A 16,107-nucleotide genomic window follows, 5' to 3' on the forward strand; every position below is an offset into this window, starting at 1 on the left:
GGGGAGGGGGACACCCTGAAATTAGCGCGCCCTTCCCTCCTCTCCCCACACAGCAAGCAGGAGGCTCTGGGGAGCAGCACATGGCAGTGGGGGTAGGGACAGCTGAACTGCTGACAGTTGCTAGCCTGCTAGACGGCTGCCGGCGTAGGGAATGGGGAGCTGATAGCGGGGCTGCCGGTCCATGCTGGTTCCAAGCCCCCACCAGCTAGCTCCAATGGGCTGCTCTTTCGTCAAGCAGTGGACAAAGCAGGCGGCTGCCAAAGGACATTATAAGGGAGCATTGCACAACTTTACACGAGCATGTTCCCTAATGGAGCAGCAACGTGACAAGATTAACCGGGATGACTTTAAATGAGTTAGTTACTGTACAGAAAAAATCAGGTAATATTTAAAATCTCATTATTGATATTTGCAGTTTAATAAATTTGCTACACATAATTGAACAAAAACATCCTGCATGTTCATAGTGCCATGCCAAGCAAAATTAAAAAAATAATTTGAAAGAAAATACCCTTTCTTAGTAGGACTGTTGATTAATTGCAGTTAATTCATGTGATTAACTCGAAAAAATTAATCGCGATTAACGGCAGTTTTAATCGCACTGTTAAACAGACTACCAATTGAAATTTATTCAGTATTTTGGATGTTTTTGTACATTTTCAAATATACTGATTTCAGTTACAACACAGAATACAAAGTGTATACTGCTCATGTTGTTACAAATATTTGCACTGTGAAAATGATATAGTATTTTTCAGTTCACCTCATACACGTACTGTCGTGCAATCTCTTTATCGTGAAAATACAACTTACAAATGTAGATTTTTTTTGTTATATAACTGCACTCAAAAACAAAAAATTGCCAAACTTTAGAGCCAACAAGTCCACTCAGTCCTACTTCTTGTTCAGCCAATCCCTAAGACAAACAAGTTTGTTTACATTTGCAGGGATAATGTTGCCCACTTCCTATTTACAATATCACCAGAAAGTGAGAACAGGCATTTGCATGGGACTTTTGTAGCCGGCATTGCAAAGTGTATTTAAGTGCCAGATATGCTAAACATATGGTTGGGGAGCAACCCCATGTTCCAAGTGTCCTTCAGCTGCCAGGAACTGGGACCGGACAAGAGGATGGATCACTTGAAATTGCCTTGGTCTGTTCATTCCCTCTGAAGCTTCTAGCACTAGCCACTGTCAGAGACTAGGCTAGATGGACCACTGGTTGGACTGAGTATGGCCATGCTTATTAAGTTCAAGGATCAAATGGGAGAATTTGGAGAAAAACAACAAAAATGTTTAAGTACTAGAGAAACTGTTTTATGAAGAAAGATTAAATGTGCCTTGGCTAAGTGAGGACTCTGAGCAGAATACAAGAACTGTTCACAAGTATTTGAAGGGTATAAGAGTAGACAGAAATACTCTGGAGTTTTACAGTAGGTGTGTAACTAGAGCTAACCTGTTTGCTAGGGCTAAAAAAAAAAAAAGACTAAATAAGAGGAGAAAAACTGACAGTGAGATCTATTAGACTGTGAAATAGCCTCTCTCCGGCAAAGTGGTGGAAGGACTAGAAATTTAAACAAAGCACCATGCAGTGTACTGCAGGGAACGGTGGGCCAACAGGGTTTTTCGTCTCTCATTTCTATTATTTGTAGGGGAACAGGTGTGACCGAACATTGTACATTACAATAATGGCAAAATGTTATATTGTCTAATATATAGAGGTTGTTAAATTTTATTCTTTTTTTTTTTAAGGCCTCTTCCTTATCTTAGGCTTGATGCTGTACCCTGCAGGCTGGGGCTGCCAGAAGGCAATAAGCTATTGTGGACATTATGCTTCTGCTTATAAACTAGGAGACTGCTCACTGGGCTGGGCCTTCTACACAGCTATTGGTGGCACTGGTCTGACATTCATCTGTGCCGTCTTCTCAGCACAGGCAGAAATTGCCACATCTAGTGACAAAGTGCAAGAAGAAATTGAAGAGGGGAAAAACCTTATCTGCCTCCTTTAAATACAATGGAAAAAAGATCGATCAGTGCCTGGGAAACACTGACTTCAGACTGTTTTGCTTTTAAATGACTTGATAAAAGGATCCACTTACCTGTTTTCACAATTTGTGTGATTAAGCCTTGAACTACTGAACATTCTATCACTTGCTGGGCGATGAGGACCAGAGAAAGGAGGATCTCAAGCAAAGAGAGTGTAGATATGTGGGAATTCTTGGTATGACTACATTGTCAGGACTCAGCAGAATATACAACTTGAGAGCGAGGCGGGGGAGTGTATATAGTGAACAAACATTGTAATATACCTGACAATTTCTGATTTTATCAGATTGCATTCTCCACCTTGGTCACTTTGAAGGATCTGAATTAAAATAATAAAAGCCAGCACATTTCTACTATGTACAGGACTAGCCTATTTAATCAGGTTTTGTTTTCAAGGGCTTCAATCACTTGTGAAGGTTTTATTGCCATCTGGTTTGGTACTATAGTTAATATGGTGGTGCTTTTTGATGAGTTTTAAAATTACTTAAAGCACAACTGGGTTCTTTTGGATAATTAAATGCATGACAAAGAGAACAGGGTTGACATTAAGACCTTGCTAAAAGTCATATAAACTGTAAAGAAAGTGAGGTGGGGCTCAAATTATTTAGTTTGTTCTGGCATGAAGTATCCGTTACAAGTGGTAGGTACATTATATTTTAGCAGCTAGATTTGAAGTTAAATTATTTTTGTTTCATAGCAGAGCCAGGGGAACGGTCGTTACCCTGGAGTTTACCTATATAAAATAAAAATGGTAGAAATAATGTTTTAGGATCTAATGAGTGAAACACTGAACTTTGGATACACAAATGGTGCCTTTACTAGAAATCCCAGGAATCCTCAATATTTAGGAAAAACACTATATTCTCTCAGCAGCACAACTGACAGGGTTATTTTGTGAATGCCAACAAGTGTTGACACTCTTCAGTAAAAATATGAACTGTATGTTGGGTTTACAATTACAATAGTTCTCTGTTTGCCAAAAGAAACCTCATTCCCAGTCCACAGACCAGTGTCTTAGAGCCAGTTTAGTCTGTAACAGACGTTCACTCTGCAGGAGACAATGCCAAATTCTAAATGTTTGTGGGAAAACCTTTTCCCACTCTTTTTAACCACATTTGGTATGGACCCATTTCCAGCACAATCAGCAGAAGCAGAAATATGGCTTGCCACGAGTGACATTCCTTTCCAAAATGCGTTCAGTTCAGTCATAATACTTGTGGTGTTTCTCCAGTTACTAGAATTATTCTGAGAGCATATTAGAAGAAAGAATACTGTACTGCCTTGGGGATACATGAGCACAAAATAGATAAACTGTTTTAAAATTTCCAATCAAATATCAAGTGAATAGTTATTTCATGGTGGTGGTAAAATACTATTAGGCACTGAAGGCTGCTGAGCCTATTGTTAAAAAGGTGTCTGCAAGTTTATCCATTTTTCTGTAATGTTAAAAATCAAATAACTTCTGCAGACAGAATGATTAGCCTCCGGATTACAAGACTGATTTGTTGTCGAGAACACCAAATTTGTATAGAAACGTGAAGGTTTTGTGTTCTTATTTTTGCGGCATCTTTCCTGACCTAGAGCTGAGGGAAATGCAGCTTGCATTAACCATGCACAGTCTTACCATTGTTATACCATTAAATGTAAAAGGTTTCTTTGGAGCACATATGGTCCCTATGCTTTTTGAACTCTTTATCCGCTCCTGTGGAAGTCTCCTTCCCAGGAACAGTTCTTTAGAAATTATTGATCTGTGTGAGATTCTAGTGAGTGCCCAGGCTTCAACTATAAAGGTTTAAAAAGACAATGTTGTCATCTTTTTAATAAATGGATAGTTTGTAAACTCCAGCTGCTAATGATGCTGCCTCTAATAAGTTAAATCAATTAATTTACTTTTTGAAGTGGAATAATTTTGTTCTGGTCTGTTCCTGATAAACCAGACATGTTACTTTGGACCCATTAAATTGATAGGTTGTAGTAGTGATCCATAATCAATGTGCTGGAGTGCCAGAGTCCCTGCTTCTCTGTAAATACAAATCCAAGACCCCTATTTAGCAGTGCTGCTGACACCTCTGTTCTCCTGTGCACATTCCCGATGTCGGGGCAGAATGATGTGGAAAGCGTTATGCTAGCCACAGGGCAAAACTTCCCCTTGGTAATATTTAATTTTCTTTTTCACCACTGAATTGTGAGAACCCAGCCTTTCCTCTTGTTAATCCAGAATTCACACTTGAGAAACCTGTGTTTTCCCCCCCTCCCAATCCCACTGCACTCTTAGACAAGATTTTAAAACGGGTAACTCACTTTTCTTTTAAATATTTAACATAATAAAATAAAGTTATGGGCTGGAACCATTTATGCCAAGTGTCTGCATAGAGCAAGATTTCCTTTTAAACCACTTGCAAAAATTGGTGAGTTAGAGCAAAACTGTAGCCACGGCATCATAATGTCTTATTTGAAACTGTGCGCCTTTGAAATATGTTTCCTTGTACATGCGAAGTATACCTTATGAAGCACACCTCCAAATTTTCAACCATATTATTTGTATGTGGATGAATCCTATTAAAAAAAACCTTGTAAGAACCTTCTACCAAGGTTATTGCTTGTTCACAGCTGCTACTACTTTAGAGCCCCCCCACCCATTGGAATGTGCACAATACAAGCTGGGGCACTAAAACAGCTGTGATACAGAACTTTTAACTAAAGGGAGTCTTAAGTGCTGTGAACAACACATGGAATTGGGGTGAAGATAAATTATATATATATTTTTAATGTTGTAATTTGTTTTTCTTTAGGAAGATAGTATGCTGTTAAAAATAATCAATGCCACCAAATCATGACACTCTTAATAATATAGTGTCACAAATACGTTAAAAATCCAAGTACTATATTAATCAATGACAGATTACGGTTTTCAAAGGTGTCATGCAATGCTTAACTGAACTGGTTTGGACCATGCATGCACCATGTATTGTGTGAATTAAAAAAAAGCAGTGAACAATGTATTATTAGGCCATAACTATGTTAAGTCTTTACAGTACTGAAAATATTAATGTTGGGTTTTATAGTACTGTGCATAAAATATTTATTTTGCATGTGTTTTTCTGAATTTGTAAGGGAAGTGGACCAGCTTCTATTATTGTACTAGTATAACATCAAACTGATCTAATCAACTCAACAGGTCATACTCATTGACTGGCATAGATGGAAGACATGGTAGGATAATAAGTGATAAGATGGCTTTATTATTACATACAGATTTTCTTAATGAGTGGGTCACATTTTAAAACTCATTAAGTTTGATGGCTGCTGTTCCTGAATTTTAGTTCCACCAGAACAGTGGCCTTCCCAAGACATTCTATGAAAATCATTTTTCTTTTGTCAGCTTCAGGCATGTTTAATTAGTTTCATGATGGGCCATATAGCATAACTGCTTCTTAATGTACATGTAGTGCTTAGGTGCAAGGAATGGTTGATGTGGCATCTTAAAAAAAAAAAAAAAAAAAAAAAAAAAAAAAAAAAGCTGTCTAACTCCCTCAAAATTGTAACATACTAACTTTGTAAATTTTTTTAAAGATAGAAATATTCTTTAAACATCTGTGGTTTGATCACCTTTGTAAACATATATTCTGTAAAGTGCCATAGTTATTTTTGGAGTATAGCGTATTTAAATATATATATACACAAATTTGTGTGAGATGTGCAATAATATAAGTGGGTTTTTTTTTAAAATGTGATATGCTTTAAAAAGGGACTGCCAAGTGAAGAGTGGTTGGAATTTTGTTTTTGGACAAACTTATTGCTACTTGAGAGTAATGCTAGAGGAAATAGGATACCATTGATTGTAGTTTAAAGGTTTATCTAAAATTTCTTTTCTAGATTCATTTGAAATACTCACATCTGGGTAATCCAGGCCTGATTTATTTATAGCCTTAAATTCCAACTGTGAAGCTGCACACCTGCACTGTAATTAACACCTAGGAGTTGAAAAGCTCAGCACTGCTTGATAATGTCTCTCCGTGTGCTCTCTAGACTACTAGGCACTGCATCAACATTGCTAATAGCTACAGTCTGGTTCTCTAGTACCATCTTTTTGCCTAACGAACACTTACTTAGGCACCTCTTGGTCTGGGGAATTTCAAATAGATCATTTAAATTTTGTATTAGTATTCAATGCCAGAATTTCCCAGTTTTAAAGAAAATTTGACTTCTGCATTTAAAGCCAATGGTGGGGGAAGCCTGCTACAGCAGGAGTCATCACTGGCTCTGTGGTGAAGGCAGTGCCCCACCAAACAACTGGGCAGTAACTGTATATGCTGCAAAAACTGAATAGGAATGTAGGCTGTGGTTAATCACCTATCCATTGTTCGTTTGTGGTACTGCTGTTGAGTGACCAGTGCTTTGTGTAATGTTTTTCAGCACTGTATCATAGAATATCTGGGTTGGAAGGGACCTCAGGAGGTCATCTAGTCCAACCCCCTGCTCAAAGCAGGACCAATCCCCAATTTTTGCCCCAGGTCCCTAAATGGCCCCCTCAAAGATTGAACTCACAATCCTGGGTTTAGCAGGCCAATGCTCAAACCACTGAGCTATCTCACTGACTAGGTACCCAGTAATATCTGTTTTTATTATCTAAAGCTGACTTATAGTGGAGTTTGTAAACTAAATTCTTATTACCACAGCTCTGGCCTATCTTAGTTTGAACATGCTTCACTATTTTAAGGCTGATCAAGGTGCATACATTAAGGGATTTATACTTAGAAAATTTACAGTAGAGATTTTGCAGTGATTGTGACACTGTATTTTACCACTTACATATTGATCACTAAGCAGCTGATCTTAAATTGTAGCAATCTTTTATACAAGTTGAATTAAAAGTGATTTTATAATTAAACATAGCTTGAACAACTAATGTATCTGCAAGGTAAAACTACCATGGTTTCTCTTTTGGGGTGGGAAGAGTAAGAAAAGTAGGTTTCAAGGCATGTGAAACACTGACCAATTGTGTGTGTAGTGGCTTTTAAATACTATGATACTAAAGCACTTATTTCTTATCCATAGACTTCAAAGCACTTTATAAAAAGAGGGTAAGTAGCATGTGCATTTTAGAAGTAGGGAAATGGTTAGAACTGGCAACAGAACCCAGGCTTACTCACTCCACCTGTTAAGAGTTTTCTGACACAAACACTTAGCACAAGGTAGGTGACAGTGTAAAGGTTTTTAATTGCACTATTTTAAAGCAGTGGGGTCCAGTTATTTTACTTGAAAAGCCAGAACTGGCTGAAAAGGTAAACATTTCTAATTCTGTTACAGGACAGGACTCAAGCATGGGGTTTAGCTCTTTAGAACCCCATGCTATTTCCAAATGAAGAACCCAGAACTGATAGCAAGGTAGTTCCCAACTCAGCAGAAGCCCCTTTGAGCTACTACTTCACCACTGTAGAGAAGTTAAGGGATATCAGTAACCAGACCTACGGCTTCTTCCTTTTTATGTTAATTTGAGAAACAAAACAACAACCTGTGTCTCTAAAGTATTTCATCTGCTGACTGTACTAAAACTGTACAAGGGCTTGATGTATGTAAATAAAACTAATACGTTTTTCAAAAGAGGTGGTATATAACTTTAACGTAAGGTTAGAGCCCAAAACTCCCTAAAAAGGTTGGTACTAATATAAGATTTCATTATATATTTGAGTGCACAATTGAGGCTCCACAGGTAAGAAGAGTTAAACACACACTCGTGGCTGTCTCATTCCACCTATTGGACAAGCTGAACTTCATTATATACCTTTAAAGAGGCTCATCTATCTGCACCTAAGAGCAACTGCAAACCCCTTGCTTTTTAAAAATATTAAAAACCTGCATGAGACTTTACAGGGGGAGAAGGGTTTTGAAGATGATGGTATCTACATGGCAAAGTAAGTTTAAAAAAACCTTTCATACTGCATGTGGAAGCTCTTCCTTGAATACTTGTGCCTTCAGAGTGATGGTCCCAGAGTGAACTTCACCTAACAGAAAAGTGACAAAATCCATGCTATAAATGCATGGCCATTAGCCACCTTTGAGTATTGCTAAAGACAGTAATGAGATGGAAATTCAGTTGGCCTGGCTGGGAAGGGTAGCAGAGAAGAGAGAAAGCCATATCAACCCAGCCAATTCCAGAACATGTAATTGAAATGAAAAGATGTAACACCTCTTCCTTCTATTTTGAACAAAGAATCATACATACCCCCATTGTCTAATTCTTCCCTGAGAAACATCAAAAAGACATGCCATGGAGCTAACAGCCCTTCACCAATACTATAAAAAGTTCCCAATTGCACTGCCAGCACCCAAGGGATGGGCCAAGAACCACAACTGCAGGTAAAGTGTGTCTGACAAGCTGGCCAATGCACAGGTACTTCATATTCACTTCACTAGGCTGGTGTCAATTTTATTTATATACCTTCTTAGCAGCTTCTGCAGCAAGGCTCAAAATTCACACTTTGCAACTACCAGACTCTGAGGATTCCAAGAGCAACCGTGGCAAATTCACAGATGCCTAAAGTGTTCAGAGCCGGCTGATCACCATAACTGATACATCTCTATCCACCCAGCTCTGGCAGTAAAACCCTCTAATCCAGAGAAGTGCTCCCTGCAGCCTAGAGACAGACACCACCAATGTGTTGGCCTTGTGCCCTTAAGCTAAGACAGTACAGAAGCTATAGTCCAACTCTGTTCTAGCAGTGGGCTCAATGGTCAGTCGCTCCAGCACCTTTTTCCTAGCACAATATCCAACTTCAATATCAAAAATTTGCATCTTATTTCCCAATTCAGGATGTGAAAGTTTCCTTAACTGAAACATTATTATGCACAGACAGCCCAGAGGCAGAAGCCAGCACAAACATACAGAAACCTCTCTTGCCCTGTCATGTACATGAATTCCTTGCTTTTGCTTCAAGAGGTGGTGTTATAATATACAATAACAAGGTTAAGGTAGTACAATAAACACTTTACCATACCCGGTCATTACCTGAGGACATACTGTATGACTAATGAAAATGTGAAAAAGTTTTAGCTAGTAACTGTCTATGCTTCTGTTAAGAACTGGCCTTAGAAACAGTTTTATTTTGGAACAAAATTGAATGCTTGCAGAGCTATTCTTCCCTAGACTTCAAATATTTCTCAGAAATGTGTCGTGATTTCCATTTTAGTGCCAATACATAGCTAAGCTATTATCCCACTCCTGAAGTAAATGTACTGTTTCCTTTGTAAATCCATCTAATTTTTCTCCAAAGCAGAAACCCTCACAAAAGCTAATTATGTTTTATTTATTTAATTTTCTTCTTTACTTGTTGGAGGGAAACTTTCGACAGATGTATCTCAATTATATCTGTTCCATTCTGCCCGGTGCTTGATTTGTGAGTGGAATGTTTTCTGTTCACCTTACGAAGCCAGCTAGGACTGGTACACTGAAGAGTAAAACACATATTAGGCTCCCATAAGACAGACTCCCCAGCCCCAATAAATGTTTTGAGAATTGACTACTATTTTTTTTAAAGCAGACAGTTAAACATTTCCAACAAGAATACATGTCCACATGATTGCCAGCAATAAACAAATAGTATGGAATTATTTTGACCTTATTCTTCTGAACAGCATTTATAATAATGAAAACTGAATGAAGGCTTAACTTTTTTTAAAAAATCACCCTTTAACTGCTACAAAGATGAGCAAAATCCTAGGAAGAATTAGATCTAACAATAGGAAAACAAACCTGATTGATAACTGAAACCATGTTTTATTTCACCACCATAGTGCTCAACCACAGCAATCACTGAGCTGACAGATGTACTAAGAAAATTTTCAAACAAAAAATAAAAATGGAGGCAAATACAGCGCCATTTGCAAATCTAGCCTACACGCATAGATAATGTGCAGTTAAAAATCTGGTGGTTTCTGCCTCTCTCCAGAAAAAAATGTTACAGCTAATGCCTCTTTACTGACAGACAGACACAGGCAGAGAGAATGTGTGTTTTTACATGGTTTCCTAGGAAAAGACGACACTGAATATAGCCATAAAATTCTTTCCCAAGGAGGATATAGCTTTAAAGGGAAACTGTCCATCTGTATTTATTTCTGAAACTCTAGGTTTCCTGACAAAACATCCCTTACAATTTTTTAAAAAGTCAAACCATGTAAACCATGCATCTGAAGAAGTGGGTTTTTACCCATGAAAGCTTATGCCCAAAAAATTCAGTTAGCCTTTAAAGGTGCCACCAGACTCCTCGTTTTTGTGGATACAAACTAACACAGCTACCCCTCTGATACTTGACACCATGTAAAGTTTTGTAAGTGTTTTTCTGCCTCCCTGCTGATATTTGTTTCTAAGGGTCTTAGAGAGTGCTCACCTTTCTTTCCCCTCCCCAATTCTCTGCCTTTCTGCTGCCATTTTTTTCCTGGTAAGCCTCCATGGGCAGAGCCTGGGGAGCATACAGTCTCCTCAGGAGCAATGCATGACAGTTCCGTAATCATTCTAATGATGAGCAAGGAAGTGCAGCTATATCATAACTGACTATACACAAAAGTGGGTTTTTTTGCTTTTTATTTTAGCCATTTTAAATATTACTTGTTGTATAGTATACCCAAAACTTTTTAGAGTTGAATGTGCCCCTTTCAAGAAGTTAATCTGCTGCCAAAACGTCTAAATACAGAGTAACAAAGGAAGAGGAAAACAGGGAAAATTGGTGATAGATAATTTCACTACTGTTAGATGTGCAACTGTCTTGAACAAGTCACTTCTGATTGGAAAACTGCCTAGAAAAAATACTGGCTACATATCAGAACAAGAGAATCACTGTACTGTGCATTTGCAAAACACTATTACAGTACAATGGTCTACATCAACTGTCAAGTTAGCTGTTTACAAACCCTTAATATAAGAGGGTAATAAATCCAGTAACATACTCGACATACTAATTATATGAAACTGCAGTAGACAGCAATGTTATACCGTAACACTAGAACAGAAATAGCAGAACAAAATATTGATACAGAAGCATCAATCAGAAAACAGAAAAATAAACAGTAGCAAAACCAATATTATTTTCAGAAGTTTCATTTTACTTCCAGTAAAATCCTAGGTAAGGTTTAATACTTGTAGTTTCATTACGTACTGACAAAACACCTTTTTTTGAGAGAGAGATTTGGTTTGTTTTTAAACTTTCAATGTATAGCACATGTACAAAGTGCTGCAAGCGCTGCTGAAGTTTTCCTTCATACTATTTTAGTAGCCCAAGTCTAGTCAGACTAATTTGTTATTCTGATAGTGGACAGCTTACTTTCCCATTTCAGCAGATTACAGAATTTATATACAGATTGTAAAAACCAAGTGACATTTTTATACAGAGCAGCCTTCCTGCATGTTTACCTGACCTTTAAAAAAAATCCCTATGTTTAAAACTATTCTGAGCAAACAGTATTTTTATTCTATAACCTTGTGTTAATACAATAAATATACAAAACTTGTGAACTACTCAGACATGCAACAGCAGTGGGACAGAATGAGTGTGTTTCTACAGAACCATGACATTCACTAGGATGGCAGAGCATTGTTAGTAATTTACAAAATATACAAACATCCCTCGGATAAATAAATCCAAATCCTAAATTACAGATCACTGACTATTGATATTCCAGTGTTTAAACTTCATACTTTCAACCAAATTTGCCACAATACAACAAAATGACAAATTAAGTGGGGTGCATATTGTGTTAACTGATAGACCAATACCTGTTAAGTAAAAATATTTTAACGAACATCAGCCTTCAGTTCTCAAATCTAAAATGAGAATATTTTTCCTTTGGATCAAATATTCATATATATTAATTTTGTACCATCATGCATTTTTGAGTGCAGAGGTAAACATGGTAAAAATGAAACAACCATATGTATTATATTCTGTAAGAATGTAACTAGGCACATGCCTGTCAGTTTCAAGTTGCATTTTAATAATATCATATGCTGGTAATCTACTATTCTACAGTATGACAATAAATTTAACTGTGAGGATGGTGTCCCTCATACCCCATGAGGGAAAGAAAAAAGCTTAATTCAGGCTAAAGATCCACCCTTAAAGGAAGTCCTTGGTACAATTTTTATATTTGGTTAAGACAACTCACTAAAGTAGGACTTGGATCTAGAGAGGCCTGAAACGTGTTAGCAGATCACAACGCAAACTGTAAAATAAAAGTTCAAATGGAACATTAAAGATCAAACAAATTTTTAAAAAAATTAAACCTCCTCTACTGACTTTCAAAAAGTGCTGGGGAAAAGCTTTAGAATGTCCCTGTTACTGTTATTTCAATTGCATTGTTTACTTCATAGTGAAGAGAATTCTATCTGGAGACAATATAATTATGAACAACAACTTCAGTATAGATCATCATATAATACATTTTTACCATATTTATCTTTACTACTAAAATGGGATTTCGAGAAGTTAAATTACAAATTTAAGTTGTACTTGTAATTTATTTACAGGGACTTACGTATGCAAGTGCTACGCTGCTCAAGGTATTAAGTTGACAACAGGTATTTTTAAAAATGGTCTTATTTTACAATATCCATAAATTGAAGTGAGAAGAATTCCTCTATCAAACCCAAGCCACATTCAGGACATGAGGCCCTCTCTGGGCTTGTCTACACTCAAAATGCTGCAGCTGCACTGCTTCAGGAGAGGTTCTCCTGTCAGCATAGGCACTCCATCTCTCCAAAAGGCAGTAGCTAGGTTGACAGGAGAATTCACCCATTGACCTAGCACTGTCTATACTAGGAAATTAGGTCCGTTTCACTGCATCACTCAAGGATGTGGATTTTTCACACACGAGCAACAGTTATACCAACCAAATGTCCTAGTATACACTAGGCCTTTATAATTTTAAGGTTCAATCTTGCAAACCCTTATTCATATGAGCAGTCACACTGATTTCAGTGAAAGCATTTAGGTAAGATTTGGGGATCAGGTCCTTAGTGATCTCACTTTCTGAAACTGGCATTTTACGATTTTAAACTTAGTCCAAAGTGCTACATATATTATCATTCAATCAACCAACCTACCTAGGAATTTCAAATGGCCTTAAATAGACAGCAACATGATTTTGAAGCAAGAGCTGATTAGGATTTGGAAAATTACTATGCTAAGTTCCAGCATGAATCACGGTGCATCACAGCATCAGTTTAATCTATTAGAAAGACATTCATTTCAACAATGTGAATGTATTTAATTGTATTCTCTCTTAATGGAAATAAAAAATATTTCACTTTTCCAACTCAAAATAGTTAAGTATCTTTCATTATTCAGCTTGAATCAAATCACACATGAAGGCTGAGGTGCGTTAAAAAGAATTCAAGTATGTGTGCCACAGTTTAAAAAGTTTGATTAGAGAAAATATTCCTGTAAAAAAATTCAGATTTTTGGACAAGCAGTAAATAGAGTGACTGACCAAGCTATAGATTTAGTACCACTGGTAAACACTAACTGACACTGGAAAAAAAAGAAAAATCCAACAATCCCTCCCACACAAAAATTTCACTGCATTTAAAAGGGGGCAAACAGCTGGTTATGGAACTATTCTAAAGGTTGATAATTTTTCCGATAACAGAATGTGTTTTTCAGATTGAAATTAAAAATAACAAATATAATCATTTAGCTCTTTGATCAAAACCATCAGTTAACTTCTCTTAACTGTACATGGCATTACACATTCTGGCAGCGAGAATGTCTATGCAATAGCCATTTCTGATTTAGAAGAAAGTATGCCATGAAAACGGATACAAACCAACACTATAATCATAAGTGGTACAGATAAATCCTGGACCAAAACACTAATTCAGCATGGCCAAATATCTCAACAATATTCATGCAAACTTGTAGATTTATATAAAAAAAACCTACTGCCCTAAAAAAAAATTTACATTATCTACCATACTTGTATCTGTCCATCAGCTGCTTAAACTGCCACAGCAGTAGCCAAATCTAAGTCTCAAACTATCAGTCTACTTCTTACAGTAGAAACAGGGAAACAGGCTCTCAGGAACAAAAATAACTGCTCCAAAGTGCTTTCCTTAAGTTAAAACAAAAAAAGATTCCAGAGTGAAATACTAAAAAAAACCCTGTAAATACATTTAACTGATCACAGAAAGTACCATATCAATTTCAGATCCATTGCTGAAGTTTCCACCAAAATATTGCTCCTCCAGAAAATATGGAGAATTATATATCTAGAGTGTACTTAACTTTTTAAAGAGGGCAAAGAAGGTTGGCTGTGGGTTTTTTTGTTTTGATAAATAAACGTATAAAAGGAATAAAACAAGAATTTTTTTCCTGTTTTAGCCCATGCACAGCTGAAGGAGAGACATACATGCTGTGTGTATTTTGAACACAAGTCTTTAGGAATAAAATTAATAAGATGGAAAATAAAGTATAGTCAAAGAGAACTGAAGTGATCTTTGTATTTCACTAAATTTGGTTACCCTTGAAAGCATTTTGAGCTGCACTAGTTGCTGCTGTAGATGCTGCATTTGCTGCAGCTGTTTGTACAGTTTTGTTGGACATCACACCAGTTGCAAACTCTTGCTGAGCTTTCTCAAAACTAGCACCGGTTGTGCGGTATAAGCCGTGCACCTAAGACAGGAAGGGAGAGGAGAGAAACAAAAGTTAATGGAACGATCATAACACTTTTTATCTATATTTGTAGGTGCCACATCAAAAGTCATTAGACAAATTAAATGAATAGAGTGATGGTGAAATTTGATTCTGTTGCCTGCTTGCAGCTGTATGGAGGATAATCAAACAGGTGAACTTTAGTCCCCAGCATCAACAGCAAACATTTGTTGATGTTTTACACCTATGTGCCTTTTAATTGGCATTAAAATAGTAAAATCCTAAACAATTAAAAAATGGAAATATATCAATACAGAAAACCACCTAGTGCAACATTCGACATTAAGTGACAATCAAAATTAAACACTTTAAAAGAAAAGAAGAAGAAATGCTCTTTATGGAAAGTATACTTTAGTCTGCTGTGGTAGCAGGTTTGGCAGCATGAGGCAAATTGCTTAGTTGGGTTAAGATGACTTCATACTGACTGTTTGAAGGAAAGGAGCTTTTGACATGGAAGAGGAGTGCTTCCCAAGAGATGCAGTGAGAGCAATGGGGAAAAATTTATCCCCTGAGCTTCCCCAGGTAATACTGGCAAAACGTTTTTTTCTACTGCTCAGAAACAAGCTATCTAGATAAAAAAAATAGGACCTGGCTCTAGCCCATGTTTCTAGCCTGGAGTTGCTTAAGGAATCAGTCTCATCCATGCTCTGACCTTGTCAACACCTTCCCTCTTCCTTCCAATCCACATTTGCAGCCGCTCACCCTAAATCAGTTAAGTATTCCTCCAGTTACTATAAAACACCATCCCTCCTCCTGTTGATTCCCTATTAGATATGAAGACAGAGGGAACATCATCTTTCCTTCAGTGAAGCTTATGAAGGTTTAAGTTCCATCTAATTTGGCTTCTCTCATAAATGTTATTCCATATCAATAAAGATGTAAATAGCTCATGTCCAGATAATCATGTATTCCTGAGGAACCCAACTGTGTGTGGGAGAGAACTGAGTGTGACAGATCAGTGCCATGAGGAACAGCAGGATAGGAGAAAGGGAAACTCATTTTAAAAAGTTATAGCACAGAAATGGGTTATGCTCTTGGAAGGGAAGAAGATAACCACTCGATCTCTCTCTCTGCCATGCCACCTCTGAACTTCTTCCCAAATACCAGCAGGACAGAATCCTTTAAGGATGGCTGAAATCCCCAAAAGATGACCGTCCCTTAAAGATAAGGTAGGAAAACTAGAATGATAACAGAGAGGTCGCCCCTGTATGCATCTGAACACCACATATCTTATTTGGGTATTTTGTGTGTCTAAGTTTATGCCTTCTGTATAGAAGGCAAACAAGAAGGAACTGGGTTCTGCGAACTATATCCTGATCTAGGAAATATTTCTACAGTGCATCTTTCTTAGGAATTTTTA

General features: G+C 37.2%; 2 protein-coding genes across 8 annotated transcripts in view; one reads left to right on the top strand and one right to left on the bottom strand.

The window, feature by feature from the left end:
* The window catches only part of LHFPL2 (LHFPL tetraspan subfamily member 2), a 195,017-nt gene extending 189,470 nt beyond the window's left edge, over nucleotides 1-5,547 (top strand). For all 6 annotated transcript variants that reach the window (XM_073344157.1, XM_073344155.1, XM_073344154.1 and 3 more), the window contains one exon: nucleotides 1,753-5,547. In XM_073344157.1, the coding sequence (XP_073200258.1) occupies nucleotides 1,753-2,009 (257 nt within the window). In that variant the 3' untranslated portion in view covers nucleotides 2,010-5,547. The remainder of the gene's footprint in view (nucleotides 1-1,752) is intronic.
* A 583-nt stretch (nucleotides 5,548-6,130) lies between these two features.
* SCAMP1 (secretory carrier membrane protein 1) overlaps nucleotides 6,131-16,107 on the bottom strand; it is a 93,511-nt gene continuing 83,534 nt past the window's right edge. The window contains exons 9-10 of one of the 2 annotated variants that reach the window (XM_073344152.1): nucleotides 14,558-14,708; nucleotides 6,131-9,494 (exon numbers count right to left, since the gene is read on the bottom strand). In XM_073344152.1, the coding sequence (XP_073200253.1) occupies nucleotides 9,481-9,494; nucleotides 14,558-14,708 (165 nt within the window). In that variant the 3' untranslated portion in view covers nucleotides 6,131-9,480. Of the gene's footprint in view, nucleotides 14,709-16,107 lie in introns of both variants that reach the window. The other variant, XM_073344151.1, reaches the window with a different exon arrangement.

Source organism: Lepidochelys kempii, chromosome 5 (genome assembly GCF_965140265.1).
Source record: "Lepidochelys kempii isolate rLepKem1 chromosome 5, rLepKem1.hap2, whole genome shotgun sequence".
Lineage (NCBI taxonomy): Eukaryota > Metazoa > Chordata > Testudines > Cheloniidae > Lepidochelys > Lepidochelys kempii.